The sequence below is a fragment of the Chionomys nivalis genome, chromosome 16, assembly GCF_950005125.1.
Source record: "Chionomys nivalis chromosome 16, mChiNiv1.1, whole genome shotgun sequence".
In the NCBI taxonomy this organism is placed as follows: Eukaryota; Metazoa; Chordata; class Mammalia; order Rodentia; family Cricetidae; genus Chionomys; species Chionomys nivalis.
Window position 1 is genome coordinate 41,027,217 of NC_080101.1, and position 22,589 is coordinate 41,049,805.

The window sequence follows — 22,589 nt, forward strand, 5'->3', positions numbered from 1 at the left end:
AACCAGAAAGGGAAACCACCCTCCATATGTCTTTATCAAGACAGAATTTATAAAAGCAGTAACTGACTTCCTTTCTATACAGCAGACATAATAACCTATAAATTGTTTTAGAACTCATTATTACATATTGATCTCTGATCAAGTCAATATTTTCTTGTTCTTATTTAAGTTCACCAAAATAAAAATTTTGACAAGTATCATGTTACTAATAACTAATTGATATTAAACTCAAATATAATAGGAGAGATTAAAAGTTCAGAGAATACCATAAATTATCATAATTTGTCATTTATACTCCAATTTTCACATACAGAATTTGCTATTTACCTATGAGTTAAACTGTGCTATTAATACCATTTAAAAAAAAAAAATCAAACTTCAGAGTGTTTATCACTACTGGAAAAAAGAGGCATAGTTAAAAAAAAAACACATTCCAACAAAGTTTGAGATATTGGAATACATAAATGTGGGTTTCAAAAGGCAAATTTTTTCCTTTTACATCTTGAGGGATTGAGCCCCAACACTGCATCTGATATTCTACCATTAAGCTGTGATATGATATGAAAGAGTTTAATTCCATATGATGATTTTCCACATGATGACTTTTCTTTGAGGGTAAGGGTTGGTAGTGTGCTGTGCCAGCATAAACACCCAGATTCAATTTCCAGCACTCCATGAACTGGGCATGATGCTTCGGTGTGAAATCCCAACACTTGGGATAAAGGCAGGAGATCAGAAGTCGAAGGCATACTAAGGCCAGCCTAGGATTCCTAGGACAGTGTCTTAAAACAAATAAATAAAAGATGTTTTCTTAAATTTTACTGTAATATATAAATGACATGGCATTTCCCAAACCTTTATTGATGAGAATGACAGAAATTTCAAAGAGGTTAATTTTTATTTGAAATTTCTAAGCATTTACACTTTCAAATAGAGAACAGTTATTGATTCAGGGTAGTGTTTTAAGCACTTTAGACAAGCCAATCATTTAATTCTTCCCAAAATTTCTGAAAGTTAAATAATTCCATAAATGAAGAAACTAAGGTGAGGCACATGTATATATAGTAAAAAATACATAATTAACAAGACAGGAGATCAGTGTTTCATTTTATGCCATGCTTGTACCAATTCTTATTCTTGCATAATACTCTTTTTCTTGGGAGAGAAAAAATGTTGGATAATTTAAAAAACAAACTAATCAAACCTTAATCTGGTTTTGATTTACAAATGCTCCTAGAGTAACACTGGGAAGTTCAGCTAGATGTCCAATATACAGAAGTAACCCACGAAGTTCATCAACCAACACCGAAGGAAGCTGAGCTTCCAAAGCCTCATAGGGATGGAGAGGGAGACTGTGATTCTCAGCATCTTGTACTTTCAGGCACCTAAAAAGGCATTAGATAGAATAAATATACAAGTTTGTGTAAATATACCCACAGATATGCAGTAAGAAAACCACTCATCTGTATTCCTACCTGAAGATGAAAACTTTAATGTAGTGGAGAAACGTTACACATTGCTGCCTAATACTGTCTGCTTTGGCGTGTAAGGTGGCTATCTTCCCTGAAAAGGAAACAGACACTATCAATGATAGCCTAAACAACTGTCAGTGAATAGTGGCTAATTTTTTTACAGGTTTATCTTAATATCTAATCTATTAAGTCTTACTAAGTTTACAAGAAAGACACGTTGAAATAACCCACTTTCTCTTGTCTCTCATATCACAAGAGAACCCACAACATATGCTTTACCTTCTTATAATCTATTTGCAAAATCTGCTTAAAACACAAATTCTTTAAGATTTCATTTTACTTCTAATTATGTGTCTGTGCATAGTGTAGGTACCCAGAGAGACCATCAGATACCCCTAATGCTAGAATGCCAGGTGGCTGTGAGCTGCCTGACATGAATGAATGTTGGAGACAAAACTCAGTTCCTCTGCAAGAGTAATACCTGCTTAAGGACCCTTTCTCTGGCCCTTTGAATTATTTCTTGTTCTCAAGTCAAAGTGCATACAATGTCACTATTTATATAATAAAATCAAAACTTGTTATAATGATTTATAAACCCAAATAACCGTTAAACAATTCTCTTAAACTCGCCTCCTGCCACCTTTTTCACTCAATTTGTTTAACATTCAGATCACCAAGAATTATATACATTGCTGCTACATGTAAAACACTGATAATCATCATAATACATGAGGCAAAAACTAAACAAAAGCAGAGAAAACAGGATGAAAATAAGAGACAAAAATTTATCATCCATATTTAACATAAAACTTGTTTGAATTCAAATGAGCAAAATGGCTACTACTTTGGCAAAACTGCAATTGGAAAGATTATGCTAATAGGTACATAATAAACTGCTCTTTGATATGTCTCCAATAAATAAAATGTTTTTGATCCTTGCTATAGTATAGATTTGGTTTGTTCCGCCAAAACTTACACTGAGATTTAATTTCCACTGTGGTGGTTTAGGAGTTAAGGGGCTTGAAGAGTTGACCAGTCATTAAGAAGAATGAATGACACCTCACTATTACAGACGACATTTTTACTGGGACAATGATCTGCAGCAACAAGAGTTCACTATCCGGGTTTTGTCTCTTTTCAGGTGCATGAGGTCCAGGTTGAGCCTTTATGATATGGAGTGTCAGATCTAAGCTTGTCAGTCGCTAGAACCATTCCTAAATAACCTCTTTTCTTTATAAAGTCTCATGTACTCTGTCACAGCAATACAAAACAGACAAATTCTCATTTTCACAATTCTCAGGCCCTGAAAATATTATTCTCTAAAAATTGCTAAAACCTCTGCATCTAAGCAAGATTTGGAATAAAGAGTGCAGATGTTCTCTATCTCCTATCTTAAAAACCAGAAACAACATAAAGTTTTCAGGTACTAGAATCATGGCAAACATTCTGTCCTAGAGAGATGGAACTTTATAACTTTATAATCCTAACAGCTTCCCATGATCAAGTAGTTTCTAAGCCACTATCCGGGGATACCAACCCCTACCCAGAGTCCACTTAAGGAATCAGCCAATCTCAATTAAAAAATAAATGTATTGGACAAAAGCACGATAGAACAAAGAAAACATATAAGAAAGAGTGGTAATTTCCAGGTCTCCTTAGTGCTGCTGATTACTCACTGCTGTCACCTTAGACTAGAGAAGAACAATGGAAACAACTCTACAAAGCACACACCAGTTAGGACAGTTAAGTTCCTAATTAGCAGAAAAGGAAAACGTAAACCACCATACATCAGAAAGGTTTGTTAGGCTTTCTTCCTAGGCTATTAGAAGCTACCTGTAGAAGCCCTCATAAAATGGAAAACAAACCTCAGAAAGACCTATCAGAATACAAGTATTAAACAGTAAGCCAGAACAAAAATTAGTTAGCAAGATGAACACTAAAAATTCCTAGAAGCAAATATACCACAATGTAACATCACTAGATATTCTTTTTTTTTTTTTTTTCGAGACAAGGTTTCTCCGTAGTTTTTGGTTTCCTGTCCTGGAACTAGCTCTTGTAGACCAGGCTGGCCTCGAATTCACGGAGATGCGCCTGCCTCTGCCTCCCGAGTGCTGGGATTAAAGGCGTGCGCCACCACCGCCCGGCATCACTAGATATTCAAAGAAACAGAAAATGTATCACAGAACCAGAAAAAACACTAAGCAGCAGAAACAGATCAATAAAAACAATGATGGACAAATAAGCAGTCACCAAGGTTATAAACAGTGATTATACATAGACCTCATGTAATTGAGATGGATCAACTTGCCACAACTGAAAGCAAACCTCGGAACCTAAGCGACAGAACAAGAACTCCCCACACCAGGCAGTAAGTACTCTGCATGTCAGGCAGGAACCAGTCTCACTAAATCATAATGCAGCAATGATAATTTGTATTTACTACTAATATCCTATGAAAACAAGGACAAATCTGACAATTAACAACTACCAGAAACAGCTAGGCTATGATTCTAGAAAATAAAAAAAAAAATTTATTAAAAACAAAAGTAAGAGGACTCTGTGGTTATGGTAAAGTGACAAGTCAAACCTTTATAATCATGTCTGAACACAGAAATAAAGCACTATGCACTCAAATGCCAAAGACATCTTTATCTTCATGCTATTAATCCCAGTTTAAATTGTGACAGCCCTTCCCAACCTTCCTTCCTGTGTCTCTGTAACTGCCTTTGCTCCTTAACAGCATCCAATCCAGAATAAAGTCCTATCACCCTTACTTCTTACCCAAATCAGCAAGACAATGCTCTGTGAAATTAATGAACCTATATAACCAAAAATACGTTCCAGGTGATCTCTACCTGTTAGGCATTTGATGTACACTGAGAAACACTTAACATGCATACTGGCATTTAAACTTTACAAGAGTTCAATCAATAAGATAGAAATTGTTACATAAGAGACACACAATTAGCTGAGACTAGAAATTAAGTTGAACACAAAATCAAGACTCCAAACACTAAAACTGTTGCAAGGAGAAGCAGCCGGCCTTCAATAAAAACACTGCCCTTTAATTCCTTCACAGGCGACCTGTACCACTCCACTAAAATCAGCAACCCACCAAATGCCAAAGGGAAACAGAAGTAGAAAGCAGGAAGGTGACCAAGAGTCCTAGGAGGTCTGTTACTTTTTATCTTGTATTTATGTTTCCCATCCTACCCCTCACCTCCCAAGGAATAGTTCTCTCAGAAAAGTTTAAGTTTTTCAAGTGACCTTAAATTCTACATAATTGAAAAAAATATTATGAATCTCACCTTTAACAAAATTTAAATGTCATCTCTTTCAGAATACCAAATACACTGCGGTTCTCAACCTTCCTAATGCTGTGACGCTTTAGTACAGTTCCTTAAGTTGTGACGACTTCCAACCATAAAATTATTTCATTGCTACTTCATAACTATAATTTTTCCAGTTATGAATTATAATGTAAATATCTGATGTTCAGGACTCTCATAAGTGACCCCCAAGGGGGTGGCAACCCAAAGGTTGAGAGCCTCTGAAACACTTACTTTAGGTTTTTATGAAACCAATTACACATCACAGCTGCAACAGAATAATAGAGTGGCATTCTTTTTTGTAATTAAGCACACATTAAACTTACCAAAATCACAGCTCACTTGTGCTAAGGATTCCAAGTTGAATAGTTGTTGCCTGATTTTAAAACGTGAAAGAGTAAATTTTAGCATAATGTAAAGCAATTACATGGATCAGATTTATAACACTACTGGATAGCTGCATTATTTTATAATTTACGTTGTGAATGTTTATTAAATGCTTCCATGAAAGAGTCTTCTTTTTTGTTTGTTTTGGGTTTTTTTTTTTTTTTTTTTTTTAGTTTTTCTTTTAAATTTGGTTTTGTTTTGGGGGGAGGTTGTAAAGGCAGAAGGTAGATTTGAGGAGATGTGGAGATAAGTGGGATGGGAATGTAAGATGTGAAATTCACAAAGAATCAATAAAAATTTTTTTAAAAGGTCAGTTTCAGACATAGTAAATTATTAAAGATAAAATCTCTATCTAAACTTACAAAATATCTATAGAAGATGGATCTCAAATACTATTTCAAAAACCACAACTTTCATTTCTATCTTCAGGAAATTTAATAAAATACAACAAACATTCTGAGGGTTTTTAGGTTACACTGTATCACACAGCTATAAAATAGTTCAGAAAATAAAAAGACTTACTGTCCTAGTGAACTTGATACAAGTTAGCTATCTGGGGAGAAAAACTTCCTTTGAGAAAATGCCTCTATCAGATTGCCTATAGGAAAGCCTGTAGAGCATTTTCTTGATTAAAAGGTTCTATGATATGGGAGGCCCAGTTCACTGCGGATAGTGCCATCCTTGGGCAGACAGTCCTTGGTGGTATAAGAAAGCAGGTTGAACAAGCCATGGGAACAAGTCAGAAAGCAGCATTCTTCTGTTCTCACTGCTTCATCTTAATCCAGGCTCCTGCCTTGGCTTCCTCTCAGATTCCACAAACTGTAAGCTAAATAAAACCTTTTTCTCCCCAAGTTGCTTCGGGTCACTGTCTTTAATCACAGCTATAGAAAAGCAAACTAAAACGATTACAAAATGAAAAATGTATATATAAAGCCATACGATGCCTCATTTTAATTCCTGATAGTAATCCCATGTCATCATTCCTACGTGCCTTCAGATGGTCTTGGATAAAGACCCATTCATTCACTACAATGTACAGAATTATAGAAAAATCGCTTGGCTTGTTCTCTCAAATAAGAGAGCTGGAGAGATGGCTCAAAGTTAAGAGCATTTGTCGCTCTCACAGAGGACATGCATTTGGTTCCCAGCACCAACATACACAATCCAATTCCATGGGGAATCCAACACTCTCTTAGGACTTCTGCAGACACCTGGCATGCATGTACACATGCAAAAGAGCAGGCAAACCATGATTTCTATTTTAATCTAAAAAGAAAAAAAAATTTAAAAAAAACCAGATTCACTGATAGTTTTTTTTTTTTTTTTTTTTTTTTTTTTTGGTTTTTCGAGACAGGGTTTCTCTGTAGCTTTGGTGCCCGTCCCGGAACTAGCTCTTGTAGACCAGGCTGGCCTCGAACTCCAGAGATCCGCCTGCCTCTGCCTCCCGAGTGCTGGGATTAAAGGCGTGCGCCACCACCACCCGGCTTTTTCACTGATAGTTTTTGATGAGGGCTTATAAGATGTATTTCAAATCTTTAAATACGTGTCTTTGAAACAAGGTGTCAAAAAAACAAAGGCCAGGTGTGATGGCTCATGCCTGCCATTTCAGCATGGATTAAGCTGAGCCAGGAGTACTGCCATAAATTCCAGGCCAACCTAAGCTATACAGTGGTTACAGTTGAGACCCTGTCTTAAAAACAAAAACAATGTTTATGCTATATGTATTATACATAGAATATTATACATGCATATAAATATTTATCTAATGCAAAAATAGCTCAGTGGTAGGATGCTTGATTAATATTTATAATAGCCTGGATTTGATCTCTAGCATCACACAGACGTGCACACACACTCAAGGATTCTGAACCCCAACATAAAAACTCTTTAAAACTATTATGTTAATAATGGTAAGATGAACAAGAGCACTTCCCCCACTGGGGAATATTTCCAATATTGGGGGGAAACCTAGCAATGTAAAACTAGACAGCATCTAGACTCTTAAAAATAGACATACATGTACCTGAATAAATGAAAGAGCTCTCGAAATGAATTTGTTAATGCTGTTTCAGTAACCCATTGGAAGCCAAATAGTTCTACTGTATCCTCTTCAAAATTAGTTGGTAATGGATCAAGATTTAAAATCAACCTGCAATGAAAATGCTGGCTTAGTCACTTGAATCCGAACTATACACAGCATGTACGTCAGGAAATGCTTGGGTATCTCACACCTTAAGTTGTTAAAATAGGTGAAAAGCAATGCGACTCAAAAGGAAAAGTCTAAAAGGATTCTGGTGGTCCTAGGTCATTGGGTTTTACCTCTGAACAAGACGGTGGGCTTCTAAATCACCAAATATTCTGAATTATGACTGAAGAATGGCATTATAAAGTTATGCGATGTGCTTTAAGGTTAAAAGGGTATAATCATAAAGTCAGCAAAAATGGTTTCCTTCATTAATAAGATTGCTTCAGGAGACATTGCCAAAATAATTCAAGATCAGCAGCTTTACTGTAATCAATTACAGTTATTCAACCGATGTAAGCTATGACTCTGGATGCAGATAGCTAGGACTGGAGAGAACTGGAGCAGCAAAACCAGCTGCGTCCTGTTTACAAACTCCTGAAAACTCGTAGACGGGTGCCGTCCTTAGAAGGAAATACCAACCTCAAAACTGGTATTCCGATTCCTAGGCTGCTCAGAAAGCAGTCTAAGTCCTTTAAATGTCGGTATTCAGCTACCCCCTCCTACCAAGCAAGTTCTCCGAAAATACTCAAAAGTCACCCAGGGCACACACATAGGCTGGAACCGTCTAGGTACTAGCTATTCAACAAGGCATGGTGGGCACCGAAGTTTAGACTTTAGTGACAATTAAACAACACGGGTGGGATCCTGCTCTTTTACCTACCGCTTAAGGGAGCCGCCGGCAAGATAGGACTCTCCGGAAAAACCTCTGCCTTCTCTGTTGTCAAAGGCACAAGAAAAGCAAGGGGGTTTGCACCATTCTGTCCCCAGCTCCAGCTCTAAGCTGTCCGTCAGGAAAGTCGACACGGCAGAACCGCCATCCATTATTCACATCATGCCCTGAAATGTTCAATAGTTATCGGGACAGCTCCGAAGAGAAACGGGAAGAAGCTGAAAGGCAAGGGGCGCCCTCGGGAACCCAAAACGTCCCCTTAGCACACGCGAGAAACAAACTTAAAGCAGAGAAACCTGAGAAGAGAAAAGGTCCACAAGCATCCGAGCGTCTTCCTGGGTCCCGGCCCCGGACGTGCGAGCCGCCAAGGCAGCCAACGCGGTCCTCGCTCCCTGCCCGCTACAGGTGGGGGCTGAGGCCCTCACGTACCTCAGCCAGGTTTCCGGGCGCTGCAGACCCGCCGCTTCCCTCCGCTCCAGCCCGGCGTTCAGAGAGACGGAGCCACCCTACCGGAAAGACCCCGGGCCCAGCGAACGTTCCCTTCCCGGGGACCCGCAGGTAGGGATCCAGAACGGGGAACCTTCCCGGTCCAAACCGGAAGCAGGCGAAATTCCCGCCACGGCGGGCCCCGCCCCCGACGCCGCCCTCTCGCGAGGTCTTCATCGAAACTAGTAGGACTGTCCGAGATCTCGCGAGAGTGTTTAGGTCCGGGCAGATGCGGTAGTCCAGACCTTTTCTGTTTACCTTTATGATTTCGCGGGGCGCGAGCTCCGTACAGAAAGGTAGTTCTCGGTTTAGACCGAAGTGAGGCGGGTGTGAGAACAGCTGGAATCAGCTTCCAGCCAGGGCGGCGCTACTCCCAGGAGGCTCGCACCTGTCCCCGCTGGTCCACCCCCTTCCTTCCTGTGATGGAGGATGCCTTCTGCTCACAAGTCGTGGCCCAGCCAGAAGAGCACGAGGGAGAAGAGAACCCCGTGTTCTGAGATACTGAATAAGTCAGGTTACCTTTCTCTCGGGCACAGCAACTTTTACCCCTCTTGCAATGCATCTGAACAAAGTTACGGTTTTGTAAACTACATGGGCCATTCGTTTTCCTTATTCAAGTGTTCTTTAAAATTGACTCCTCAAGCTTTTCAGTGTAACCAAGAGATAACTAACACATTCGAATATTACCATCTTGAGATGTAAGGCGGAAATTTTGAGTTCAAATGCAACCAGTAACCTGAATACCTAGTTCGTCCTGCGGCCCCTTCATACAAAACCTATCCTAACTCTTGTCTGTTTAAATTAAATACAACTTATTTTCTGACATTGGATGAAGTGAGACAAAACACAATATGAGCTTTATTCTCGCCACAGGCTAGAGTTCTGGATGTTGTATTTGTGCAGCTCAGTTGTGTGCTGAGACTTGCTGGTTTTTTTTTTTTTTGGATTCTGTGTCATATTTAAAGCCTGTAACTTGACTAGTTTGCATCATGAAAGTCTTACACAATCACCTCAAGAATCTGTTGCCTGAGTATGAGAATATTGAGCATTAGCACTGAGGTTAGAACAATTTAGTTACCATGTGACCAGTTTTCTTCCTCCAGTCAAGATCCAAATACACTGTTGTCTGTTGAGTTTGTTTAAATGTCTAATGTTAATTAATGAACTTATGTGAATGGAGTAAGTGGACTGGGAAGAACAAAATAATCTCTGTTCATAAATCATCCAAGTCTGTTAATGTATTTGAATCTCCTAGGGGGACTGAGGCAATACTCAATGAAAGGGGCACTTAAAAAGGTGTGGACAAGACTCCTGGATCCCAAAGTGGGCTGACTAAGTACCCACAGATGACAAGAGGCAGTATCACTCTTAAACCTGATGGTAAGTGTAAACAAGAATTGTTAGAGAAAAGTGGGATCTGTACCGGTAGGAAACAGCCACCTAACTTAATGTCCCACACCAGTGGTTGCGTTCACAGAGAAACATAGCAGCTGTTACCCCACAACCAAGCAGGGAAAATTTGAAAAGATTAAGCACTCAAATCTCTTTCTATGCTCCATGTTTTATTGTTATTAGCCAAAACTAACCAAAAAACAAGGTAAGGAGCAGTCTACCAAGTATATATTCTTGTGATGGCAACTAGGCCAGAAATGAGGATTAAGGTAGCGTTATGAACAGTGAACTAGACAAAATTTTAAGGATTTTTAATATTAATTTTGTCAAGGCATAACAGTGTTAAGAACTATTGTATTTATCTAATAAATATCAATTTCCACAGATACAAATATAACTATATATTGTATATTATGACAAATAATACTGTTACTGCAGATAGTCAAATAAGCAATACTGTTTTTAAAGATGAGGTGTTGATATCTTGTCTAGGGTGTCCCCAGTTTACTTTTCCTTCTGTCTCAGCCCATCAAGTAGCTTAGACTACAATCAATCATCACCATATCCATCCGACAGTTTTAGAGAATTCAAATGTCTCTCTGTAATCGATGATGCAGTAGAAAATTAGTACAGCTATAAAACATTTGAATAGTACTACCTTCCAGTTTAGCCTAATTAACACATGTGACTCCACAATAAAAGAATATACAACCTAAAACGTATACATGGAACATTCCTGCACACAGAGTGTATTCAGGGACATAAATTTCAGTTAAGGTCTTGAGGGCTATCAATGAGGTACAGTAGTGGAACAGTTGCATGGCATGTAATAAGTCCCTGCATTTGACCCTCAAAACCACAAAGAGGGGTGTTGGAGAGATGGCTCAGTGATTAAGATCATTAGCAGTTCTTCCAGAGGTCCTGAGTTCAACTCCCAGCATCCACTTGATAGTTGACAATCATTTAGAATGGGATCTGATGTCCTCTTCTGACATGTAGGTATACAGGTAAATAGACAACCATATACACAAAATAAATCTTTTAAAAAACACAGAAGTTGAAAGCATACAAAGTTTATTGTGTATCCACAATGAAATTGGGAGCTATTTACACTAGGAAAAAAAAAAGGAGGGGGGAGAATCCAATGATGCAAATACCCAGTTTTGAAAAATTAGAAATTTGGTTAAGTAAACTAAAGTTAGAAAGAAAGGGATAGAAAAAAATGAAACAAAAATGATTCTTTGACACTATCAACATGTAAATAACAAACCGTCTAACCAGACAGATGGGGAATAAGGAAGGAAGGGCAGCAGGGAGAGGCGAGGAAGGACGAAGGGGATCAGGAGGAATATAAATTACCAGTAAGAATTAAAGAGCTTAGGGTGGTGGCTCAGTCTAAAGTGCTTGCTGCATGTAGACCTGAGTTCTGTCCCCAGCACCCACATAAAAAGCCAGGTGCAGCTGTACATGTTTGTAATCAGTGCTGGGAGGCAGAGACAGGAGGATCCCTGGGACTCTCCTGTTAGCCAGCCTAGCCTACTCTGAGCCCGAAGACCCAGTGAAAGAAAGACCCAGTCTCAAAAATAAGGGCAATCACTTCTGCTAATTACACCTGAGGTTGACCTCTGATCTCCACACATGCATTCACCTACCCTCATACAAATATACAAGAATACAAGTAAACTCCTGAGTGTCCAAAAATAAATGTAAAGCTTAGAGTTATCAGTATAGATATTACAGAAATTCAAAGGATGAGGGCATTAAAAAGTATTAACAACAGTATGCAATGAACAAAGAATTTTTGAGAGCCACAAACTATCAAAGTTTACAAAACAACTTAAAGATGTTAGTCTGAATAGCTCCATAATCCAGTATAGAAATTTGGATCATCTTAGAAGAAAATTGCAAGACCAAATGGCTTGCCTGTTATAGTCTCCCAGACGTACTTAAAACTATTTAGCCTACTTTATTTGATCAGTTTGAGTGTTTTGCCTGCATATAGGTGTGCACAATTTCTGTAGCTGATGCCCACAGAGTCAGAAGAGGGTGTCAGACGATTTCAGATGACTGCAGGCCCCAATTCAGGTTCTGAGAAATGAACCCAGATCCTCTTCAAGAGCAACAAATGTTCTTAGTCTCAAAATTATATTTCTAGCCCCATTGCAAATATTTAAAGAAGGAAAAATACTAATTTTGTACTAACTCTCTCAAAAAATAGAAATTTGAATACATCAAAACTCATGAGTCTAGCATCACATTGATATTAAGTTCTGACTGACAAAACAATTCCTATCTAATATCGCTCACCAACATAGAAGTATGGCAAGTGGAATCTAACTGCATAACAGAGAACATGGTGAGAAAATCGGTTTCACCTTAATAATATAATACCAGTTCAAATTTCACTATTTTATGAAATTGATTATATCAACAAACAATAAAATGAAAAGACATTATTACAGTAGATGAAGACATATATTTGGAAAAAAGGTGTCTTCATTATTACAGTTTTTCCTGCAAACTAACAACGCAAATAATTTCACTAATCTGATGTGTATGTGTGTTGTTGTTGATTTTGCTGTTGTTAGTTACCTTATGACTAAACATAAAAATGAGTGCTTTCTTTGTAGACTGAGAATGAAGCAAATATGCATAGTTTTTCAACTTTCAAAATTTTACTTGAAGTAACAAGTCAAAGTATAGTATGAGAAAGGAAAGTCAGATGAATTAGAAATAAATATATAGGAGTATCACTGTCTTCAGCCTTTGATGACACAATTAGCTATATACAGAATTCTAAAGAAATTTCAGTTATTTATGCAATTAGTGAATTCTCCAAGATGGTAGGGTTGAATGTTAATGTACTAAACTACAAATAAGAAATGGACATTTAGGTGATGGTTTTGTCAGCATATATTTTGAAATTGAAATGACCTCTGTGCAAGGATTATGTGCTAATTTGTTAAGTCTATAATTTTATGTGAAAGAGAAAAATGCCAACTAAGGTAAACACGTAAGAATGACAGCAATGTTTTCCACTAATAATTCTAACAGTCAGGAGACTAAGGAAAGATGTATTTCAAGCTAGGAAAGTCAATAGCTGTTGGATAGCATTGCTATATTAAAAAAGTTGTCCTTTAAATTTGATGGAGAAATAAGGACAGTTCAGATTAACAAACATTATGAAAACTGATCCACCAATGCAGGAGGTATTTAAAAAATACTAAGCACATGGAAAAAAGAAAACAACCTCAACCATGAGATTACAGGATCGTGGGGTCAATAGATACACAAAGGAGACCCTGAAAGGAATCTATCAGCTCCAACAAATCAAACCAGCAAATCACAAATTCTAATAGAGGAAAATATAAAAAGCAAACAATAATCCAACCAATCAGAGAAAATAAAAAGTACAAGAATTTTTAATTATTTCTTATTCATATTAAATGTAAATAAACAGACCAGCTACCTAGATTAGTAAACAAGATCTAGCAATCTGGTGTCTTCAAGAAACACTTCCCTAGTAAAGATGCTGAAAGACCAAGCCCTGAGCAAGGTATCACACCATATGGAATAAACTTCACTAACCAGTGCATGCACCTGGGATAAGTGCTGGTCCCATTGCCAGCCCCCCACCCCTGTCAACAGATCAAGCCACATAACTGTCACCCACACTCAGAGGTCCTAGTTTGGTCCTATGCAGATTCCCCAGCTGTCAGTTCAGAGTCTGTGAGCTCCCACTAGCTTAGGTCTACTGTCTCTGTAGTTTTTTCAGTCATAATGTTGACCCCCCTCTTGCTCATATGATCCCTCCACCTTTCTTCAACTGAACTCCAGGATCTTAGCACAGTGCTTGGCTGTGGATCACTGCATCTGCCTCCATCAGTTACTGGATGCAAGTTCTATGATGACAATTACGATAGTCAATAATCTGATTATAGAAGAAGGCTAGTTCAGACACCCTCTCAACTATTTCTAGGAGTCTTAGCTGGGGTTACCCGTGTGGATTCCTGGGAATTTCTCTAGCCCTACATTTCTCCCTAACCCTATAATTGCTGTGGGAGAATGCTCTTACACACTGTAAAGATTTCACTTTTATTAGTTTAATAAAATGATGAATGGTCAGTAGCCAGGCAGGAAATATAGGTGGGACAAGACTAGGAGAATTCTGGAAAGAAGAAAGGCAAAGATGCAGTCACCATCCAGAAGGAGAGGAAGCAAGATGAGAATGCCTTACTGAGAAAAAGTTTCAAGACACATGGCTAAACACAGACAAGAATTATGGGTTAATTTAACTTGTAAGAATTAGTTAATAATAAGCCTGAGATAATAGCCCAAAAAGTATTGTGTTTCTTTGGGACGGAATGGCTGTGGGACTAAGTAGGACAGAAACTTCCATCTACAAATGGCACCCAAATGTTTGGGAATAATTTCCACATAAAACCTGAGAAATCTTTTTTTTTTTCTATTAAAGGATTCTAGACAGACATGAACAGAGTAAAGCACAGCTTCTTGGTAACTGTCTTTATTCCAGTAGGCTCTGTTTGCTGGTGTCAGGCAGAGGTGCAGCTCCCTTAAGAAAGGCTTCCTGACTCAGTGCTAGCAGGACAAACCACGTGGCAGATCTCTTAAGAGGTCCTACAACCAAACACTTAAATTGGGTTTATGAGCACCCAGAAGCATGCTTCTTGGTGGTGGCATAGATCTAGAAATTCCAGAGATTTGTAACAATAAAATAACCATAAAAATAAATGGATCCTGCCTGTACCTCCACCATAAAGCTAGACTCTCAGGAAGTCAAGGAATGGGTGAAGCTAGCCATCAAAACTTCAGCTTTAAGCCTAGCTATTCCATTTAGCAGATTAAAGACACATGTGATCAGAAAAAATAGATATAGAGTAAAGACTAAAATTAAGACAAAAAAATTTTAAACAGTTTAAGTGTGTTTAAAAATATATGTAGGCTTGGGAGAGAAAGAAAAAGGATATTATATTCCTTAAAAATTATAATAGTTGGGTGTTGTGGCACATGCTTTTAATCCTAGGACTTGGGAGGCAGAGGCAGGGAATCTCTGTGAGTTTATGGCCAGCCTGGTCTACAGATTGAGATTTAGGACAGCCAGTGATAGACAGAGAAACCCTGTTTCAAAAAAACAAAACTTAAAAATAAAAATAGACGAAATTGAGTTTTAAAAAAGTCACGTAAAGACGGAAAATACAGGAGAATCTGAATGCTGTATGTTGTGTTGTCTTTGAATTGTTTAACTGCCAAGGAAAGAGCAACAGCTCCTAAAAGACATTTAATTATAAATGCTTCTGTATTAATCCAACCTATATATTCTGAAAATGCCTTGACTTCAAAATTTAAGTCAAAAGATATGTTATTTTGGAAAAGATGTTTTGCTTTTGTTTCTATAGGAAATGAGAGGCTGCTGATTAATTCTGGGTTAATAAAAATAAGGTTTGATGAAGGAAGACCCCCCTTAAAAATCTCCAATTGGAATAGATGATCCAATGTTTCAGAGCACCTCTGTTGCAGTTTCCTCTGAGTTTTACATTCAGATCAGCTTCAAGACTGTTGGCTGAGATGATCCACCCTCATAAAATAACTTGACCAAAATTATAATTTTGGGGGGCTCCCATAAGATTATCAGTGCCCCCAATTAGCTTAGAAAACTATGCACACATTCCCCCCAAAAAAGTGGATTATGGATATGTGTCTTTGTTTAAAGTGTTGGTTACAAGTTGTTATGGATAATGGTCAGGAAGAAAGGTAAACAAAGGAGATTAGATTCAGGGTTCTTGCTTTGAAAAGAAAAAAAGGGAAAATGCTGTGAGATAATGCTCATGTACACTATAAAGATTTGTTACTCATATTGGTTTTAATAAAGCACTGATTGGTCAGTAAGCAAGCAGGAAGTATAGTGACCAGACTAGGAGAATTCTGGGAAGAGGAAAGGCAGAGATGCAATCACCATCCAGAAGGTGATGAGAGACCACAAGTGTTATACAGTGAATTTACAGCTGGCAGATCTATTATACAAATCCATGGGAGTGTGTGAACATACCATATGGAGAAGCCAACTTTCAGAGCTTCGGGATACCTGCATTTTGGACCATCACTATCAATTCTGTAATAATCTTGTGAAATCATGACGTTTCTCCCTTCCATAATATCACAGCAGTGTATGAATCATTCATTGAGATTACTTCTTCCTGTATGGGCAACTCTATACCTTTCTCTGTGTCGTGGAGCCCTGTGTGAAAGCATTCACTCAACCAAACCTTTGTTCTTGTAGTCAAATCTACATAAGCTAATCCCCCACAACTATTCTTATTGATAGGATTCATTGACAAGAAAGGAGCCCTGAGGAGGAGACGCTGAGCAGAAAGACATTATGTCTTCTCTTAGTAGTAAACAGGTATGGGTGGCCCTGAATTCTACAGCAGCAGACTTAGTAAGGTGTAATCTACTGGCCTTTTGCTCTGTCCTAACAAGCAATTAATATTCTGTATTTACCCTTCTCTTTGGTTTCAGTTAACATAAGGGCATAGCCCATGATATTAATTGTTTATTTCTTTATTCCTGTTTGCTAGGAGGAATGAAAGATAAAGACATCCATCACACTGACAAGCCACTGGGATACTGTCAATGTCCCGAGTGAACAAGAAAACTGCTGGGGAGAACATGTTGGAGGTTCTCCACAGGACAGCTCATCGTGAAGCAGAATGAGGTGCGTGAGTCAAGAGCATCTTGTACCACATCTCCTTTTATAAGATAAATATGGGAACAGTCACCATTATCCTGGGCACAAGGTGCTGTTTGTACTTGTGAAGCTTCAGCTCCTTTACTGCATGAATGTCGCTCAGCTGAGAAATTTGAGCCTGGACCTTCGTTCTTCCTTCTTGTTCATTCATGCCATTTCTTTTAATCATTTGCTGCTGCTTATAAGTACAATAGAGCCAGTTTTCAAACACAGTCAGACCTACAGGCTGCAAAATATTAGAGTCTTTGAGCATTATCCTGTTGGCACCTGAGAGATCATTGCTTTCAGTTATCCAGAAATCTGAATCAGCCCAGAAGAGCTTGCCAAGCTTGCTAACAAGTGCCAACACACTTAAGCCACTGAAATTAAGTGTTTATGTCAAAAATTGAAAGAAGGCCTTTTAAATAAGCAGTTGTTCCCAGTAACTGTGGAGGACATGCCACACCAGGAAAATTTAAAAATTCAGAGCCTTCTGTGAAAGACCATACTGTTCTAAATGATGGCATAAACATGAAGGATAAGTCAGTGTGATCAAACTGGACTCTCTGAATGTGACTGGCAGTGGGGGCTGACTAAGAAGCCAATGATAATGGCACTGGGATCTGTCTCTACTGCATGTACTGTCTTTTTGAGATCCTAGTCTGTTTTGATGCACACCTTCCTAGGCAACGATGGATGGGGGAGAGAGCCTTGGACTTCCATTCCCTCCACATACCCTCCTACCCCACCCCCATCCAATCCTGAGAGAGGGTAAGGCACATTGCCTTGTGTAAGGTTCAAGGACCTCCCCATTATATCTAGGCTGAGCAAGGTATCCATCCAAAGAGGATAGGTTCCCCAAAAGTCAGTACATGCTATAGGGATTGATGTGGGATTCCCTTCTGTATGCTGTGAATACTATTGGTTAATCAAAAAACTGCCTTGGCCTGTTGATAGGACAGAGTAGAACTAGGCTGTGAAAATTAAACTGAATGCTGGGAGAAAGGAGGTGGACTCAGGGAGAAGCCATGTAGCCCCATCAATGACAGATGCCAAAACTTTACCCAGTAAGTCATAGCCTCGTGGCAATACATAGAATAATGGCATGGAGATGGGTTAATTTAAGATACGAGTTAACCAGAAATATGCTAGAGTCATTGGTCAAACAGTGTTTTAAATACTATAGTTTCTGCATGATTATTTTGGGTCTGAGCTGCTGGGGAGCTGGGAAACAAACAAGTGGCCTCCTACTACAAGGGATAAATCCTGGCCAATGCCAGTGGCTCCTCAATCTGCCCCAGCCATGCAACTGTCAACCACATTCAGAGGGACTAGTTTGGTTCTATGCTTGTTCTTTCCCAGTCCAGCTGGAGTTGACGAGCTCCCATTAGCTCAGGTAGACTCTTTCAGTGAATGAACCCATCATGATCTTGACCTCCTTGCTCACAGTCTCATTCCTCCCATTCTTCAACTGGACTTTGGAAGCTCAGTTCAGTGCTCCAATGCAGGTCTCTGCCTATGTTTCCATCAGTTGCTGGGTGAAGGTTCTATGGTGATATTTAAGATATTCATCAGTCTGACTACAGGGCAAGTCGAGATTGGGTCCCCTCTCCCCTATTGCTTAGGGTCTTAGCAGGGGTCATCCTTGTGGATTCATGGAAATTTCTCTAGAGCTAGGTTTCTTGCTAACCTTATAATGGCTCCCACAATCAAGATATCTCTTTCCTTGCTCTCATCTCTGCCCTTCCTCCAACTCGACTATCCCATTCCCTCAAGTTCTCCTTCCCCCTTCCCCTTCTCCTCTCCTCTTCCCCTTCCACCCTCCCTTTTCCACCCACCCCTAAGCTCCCAGTTTTATCAGGCGATCTTGTCTGTTTCTACTTTCCAGGCGGGTCTATATATGTTTTTCTTAGTGTACACTTTATTACTTAGCTTCTCTAGGATCTTGAACTATAGGTCCATATTCTTTGTTTATATCTAGTCCACTTATGAGTGAGTACAAAGCATATTCATCTCTCTGGGTCTGGGTTACCTTACTCAGGATAGTGTTTTCTAATTCCATCCATTTGTATGCAAAATTCAAGATATCATTGTTTTTTGTTTTGTTTTGTTTTGTTTTGTTTTGTTTTCTGCTGAGTAGTACTCTAATGTTTAAATGTCTTGCATTTTCTTTATCCATTCTTTGGTTGAGGGGCATCTAGGTTGTTTCCAGGTTCTGGCTATTACAAACAATGCTTCTATGAACAAAGTTGAACAAATGCCTTTGTAGTATGATTGAGAATCTTTTGGGTATATGTAGAACATTTTCTTAATTAGTGATTCATGGGGGAAAGCCCAGCCCACTGAGGGTGGTGCCATTATTGGTCAGGTAGTCTTGGACTCTATAAGAAAATAGGCTTAGCAAGCCAGTAAGAAGCACCCCTCCATGGCCTCTGTATCAGCTCCTGCCTCCAAGTCCTTGCTCTTTTTGAGTTCCTGTTCTGACTTTCTTCAATGATGAACAGTGATATGGAAGTGTAAATGAAATAAATCCTTTCCTTACTTACTTGCTTTTGGTCATGGTGTTTTATCATAGGAATAGAAACCCTAATTACAAAGGACATTCATGCATGGAATTTGACCCAATAATGAAGAGATGGCCTGGATGCCTATGATCAACTGCTACTGACAGAGTTCTAACTCCTGAATCTCAAAAGTTTACCTTGTGTATCCCCTTACTGTTCATACATCTCAGAACATAAAAGGAATTCTAAACTCTAAGGAAAATCTGTGACTGTCAAACAAAAAGCTACTTATACACCAGGTCTTCATGCTAGAAGGACGCAAGATTTTTCTCCAGACCTGTCAAGACATACAGGACAATATTTATATGACTCCAAATGTGCATTTCTCATCCTCTATGCTTTCATCTTGCTTATATGAAATGAAAGAGGCCTCCTAACTATAGTTGAGGCATGCATAAAGCACTCCCAAGAAATTTTTAGGCTCTGGATATAGTCTTTCTACTAACTAACGTGGCAGTAGTCCCCTGTCCTGAACAATAGAAAAGAATGATGCAGTAGCAAAGAAAAATAAGATAGCTGACTGCCCAACTATGCTAGGTGCATCAAGTGAACCACCCTCTGTGAGGAATCTGCCACTTCCTGAGAAACTCAAATATTCTTCAGAGTCTGTGCCTCTAAGAACTGGTGTTATCTGGACCCTGAGGATGATGAATAATATCTAAAGACCAGTACTAAAGGCACTTGGAACAGAGGCCACACTATGTCTAAGAGTTTGCTCACCAGACAAGGCTTAAGAGAAACAGTTAAGTATTACAACGCCATTCAATAAACATTTCTGATCCCCAGGGACCAGAGATAGGGCATGACCCTGAGAAGACTGGAAGTTGGATTTCACCCACACGCCGCTAGGTAAACCCAATTGTAAAAATCTCCTAGTTCTTGCAGACTGCTATACAAGATGGGTAGAGGCTTTCCTGTTCAAATCAGAAAGGCCACAGTGACTAGTGACTAGTGACTAGTGTGTTGCTCTCCCAAGTAGTTCTCAAATCTGGGCTATGTAAAATTCTCCATTGTGACATCGGGCCTATTTACAAAGAACAGATCTCTCAGCATTTGACTAAAACACTGGGAATTCATTATTATCTATAGTGCACCTGGAGGCACCAGTCCTTACATGGGGTGGGGAAAGCCTATGATCTGTTAGAAACCTAAAGAAACGAATACAAGAAACCCAATCTTCATGGGTTAAACTAATGCCCTTGACCCTGCTCGTTCTTAGAAATACACCTCATCTGTAAGGTCTCATGTCTTCTGAAACTTTTTATGGCAGGCCTTTCATTACCAATGACCTGGAACCTGGACCCTGAAACAGCCATATTGGTGAGTCAAGTCATCCAATTGGCAAAATCCCCACAGACTTCAGCAGAGTTTTATACAAGCAGGACTTCTCAGAGAGGAACAAAAGGGACTTCTTGTTTTCTGTCTTGGGGACAAGGCCCTTCACTTATGGGGGCGGGGGCTTATACACCATTATCCTGTTTTTCTCTGTGTCAGTTCAAATGCTAAGTCTAGACAAGTGGATCCATAGTTGTGTCAATGTCTGGACTGCTACTGCTCCTATAAAATTGGAATGGGCTCTCCTCAAAGTACAGACCCCAGCTGTACTTGAGAGCAGCTAGAGGACAATGAGCTGTTTCTCAAGCACCAACATTCTGGGCTCTGACAAGTTCAAGTCCACCCAATAGAGCCATCCTGTTGAGACACTATTTCTCTTCCAGTTACTGCCTGTTGGTTATCATGTTGGCACAGCACAGTCATTTCTTTCAGTGAGTTCTGGTAGGACCCTTTTTACTCAGTTCTTTCACCCCATAAGAAACATGCTGATGAACACGCTGATCATAGTACGTTCACTGATTCGGGTGCTAGTGGGACATGCATTCTGATACCAATAACTCGTGAGGGACACCTGCAACTTTAACACTTCACTCATTCTTTTGGGAGGATGGTTGGGGCCCTTGTTCTGAGGTGTAGAAAGAGGTCTCTGGACCTTTACAAAGGAGAACCCTTCTCAGGAATACTCTCATATCTTGACTCAGACCCCAACAAAATCTGTCTGTTAAGTCCCTTCCTGACTGATACCTATTTAAAGGACCAAAGCCGTCAATGTTATTATCAATATGATGTACTTCTGTTTAGAACTGGATAACTGATTATAAGGTTTATGACTAGTCAGGAATATCTTTGTGTAAAGGTCATAAGTTCGATCAGATGTATAAGGTACATTGCAACACAAAACACTGTTCCAAGATCTCTCTGTCCTGCACTTGTAGAATCCTCATGGAGTTCCCTGATAATTCAATTGCTAGGAGTGACTTGATGGATTCAGGCCTCCCAAGACAAACTTAATCTTGCAGGACACATTTGGCTGCTCTATAGAAGCAACCTTGCCTTGTGTGCCAGACAAATTTGGGGACCCCTATGGCACACCCGAACTTTCACTTATCTGGAACATATTACTGCTACCCTTATCCTTCTATAGGTTATTTCAAGATTCTGGATGCATCACTTTAAATCCAAAGAATGACACTTTTATAATGAGTATAAAGGTAACACATGCTGGGAAGATGTTTAAAATGAGGTTATGTAATTGGGAACTGCTCTTTTGTTCCTGGCTGCCCTGACATGAATAATCACACAGAAACTATATCAATTACAACACTGCTTGTCCAAAGGCTTAGGCGTCTTTTGAGCTAGCTCTTGTATCTTAAATTAACCCATTTTATTAATCTGTGTATCATAATGAGGCTGTGGCTTACCAGTAGGTTCTGGTCGTATCTTTCTCCTTTAGCAGCTACATGGTGTTTCCCTGACTCCACCTACTACCTCTCTATATCTCTGTTCAGATTTCCCACCTGCCTTTGTTCTGCAAAATCATTGACTGAAACAGCTTTATTCATCAAACAATAAAAGCAACACATATATAGAAGGACATCCAACATCATCTCCACTTTTTCTGTCTAATTAAAAAGGAAGGTTTTAACTTTAACGTAGCAAAATTACGCAGAGCAAAACAGGTATAAAACAAGAGTTACAGTTATATTTAGTCTATTTGTATAAGGCAAAAATTAAAGAAAATGTTCTATCATCTATCCTATCTTACATAGACCAGGACTCTGGCCAGAAATGATGCCACCCACATTTGGAGCAGATCCTAGCACCTCAATCCAAATAAGAAAGTCTCCCATAGGCATGGCAACAGACCATCTTAATCCAGACAGTTCCTGATTGTGATTCCTTTAAGTCTAAATTGTGTCAAGTTGACAGTTAAAACTATTCATCCCAATATACCAATAGAAATA

At 39.1% G+C, this 22,589-nt stretch overlaps 1 protein-coding gene across 2 annotated transcripts in view; it reads right to left on the minus strand.

Moving 5' to 3' along the window:
* Window positions 1-8,682, minus strand: part of Mms22l (MMS22 like, DNA repair protein) — a 109,771-nt gene extending 101,089 nt beyond the window's left edge. For both annotated transcript variants that reach the window (XM_057790671.1, XM_057790670.1), the window contains exons 1-6: window positions 8,533-8,682; window positions 8,095-8,270; window positions 7,212-7,337; window positions 5,128-5,177; window positions 1,476-1,563; window positions 1,205-1,385 (exon numbers count right to left, since the gene is read on the minus strand). In XM_057790671.1, coding sequence (XP_057646654.1) covers window positions 1,205-1,385; window positions 1,476-1,563; window positions 5,128-5,177; window positions 7,212-7,337; window positions 8,095-8,255 — 606 coding nt within the window. In that variant the 5' untranslated portion in view covers window positions 8,256-8,270; window positions 8,533-8,682. The remainder of the gene's footprint in view (window positions 1-1,204; window positions 1,386-1,475; window positions 1,564-5,127; window positions 5,178-7,211; window positions 7,338-8,094; window positions 8,271-8,532) is intronic.
* Window positions 8,683-22,589: the final 13,907 nt, after the last annotated feature.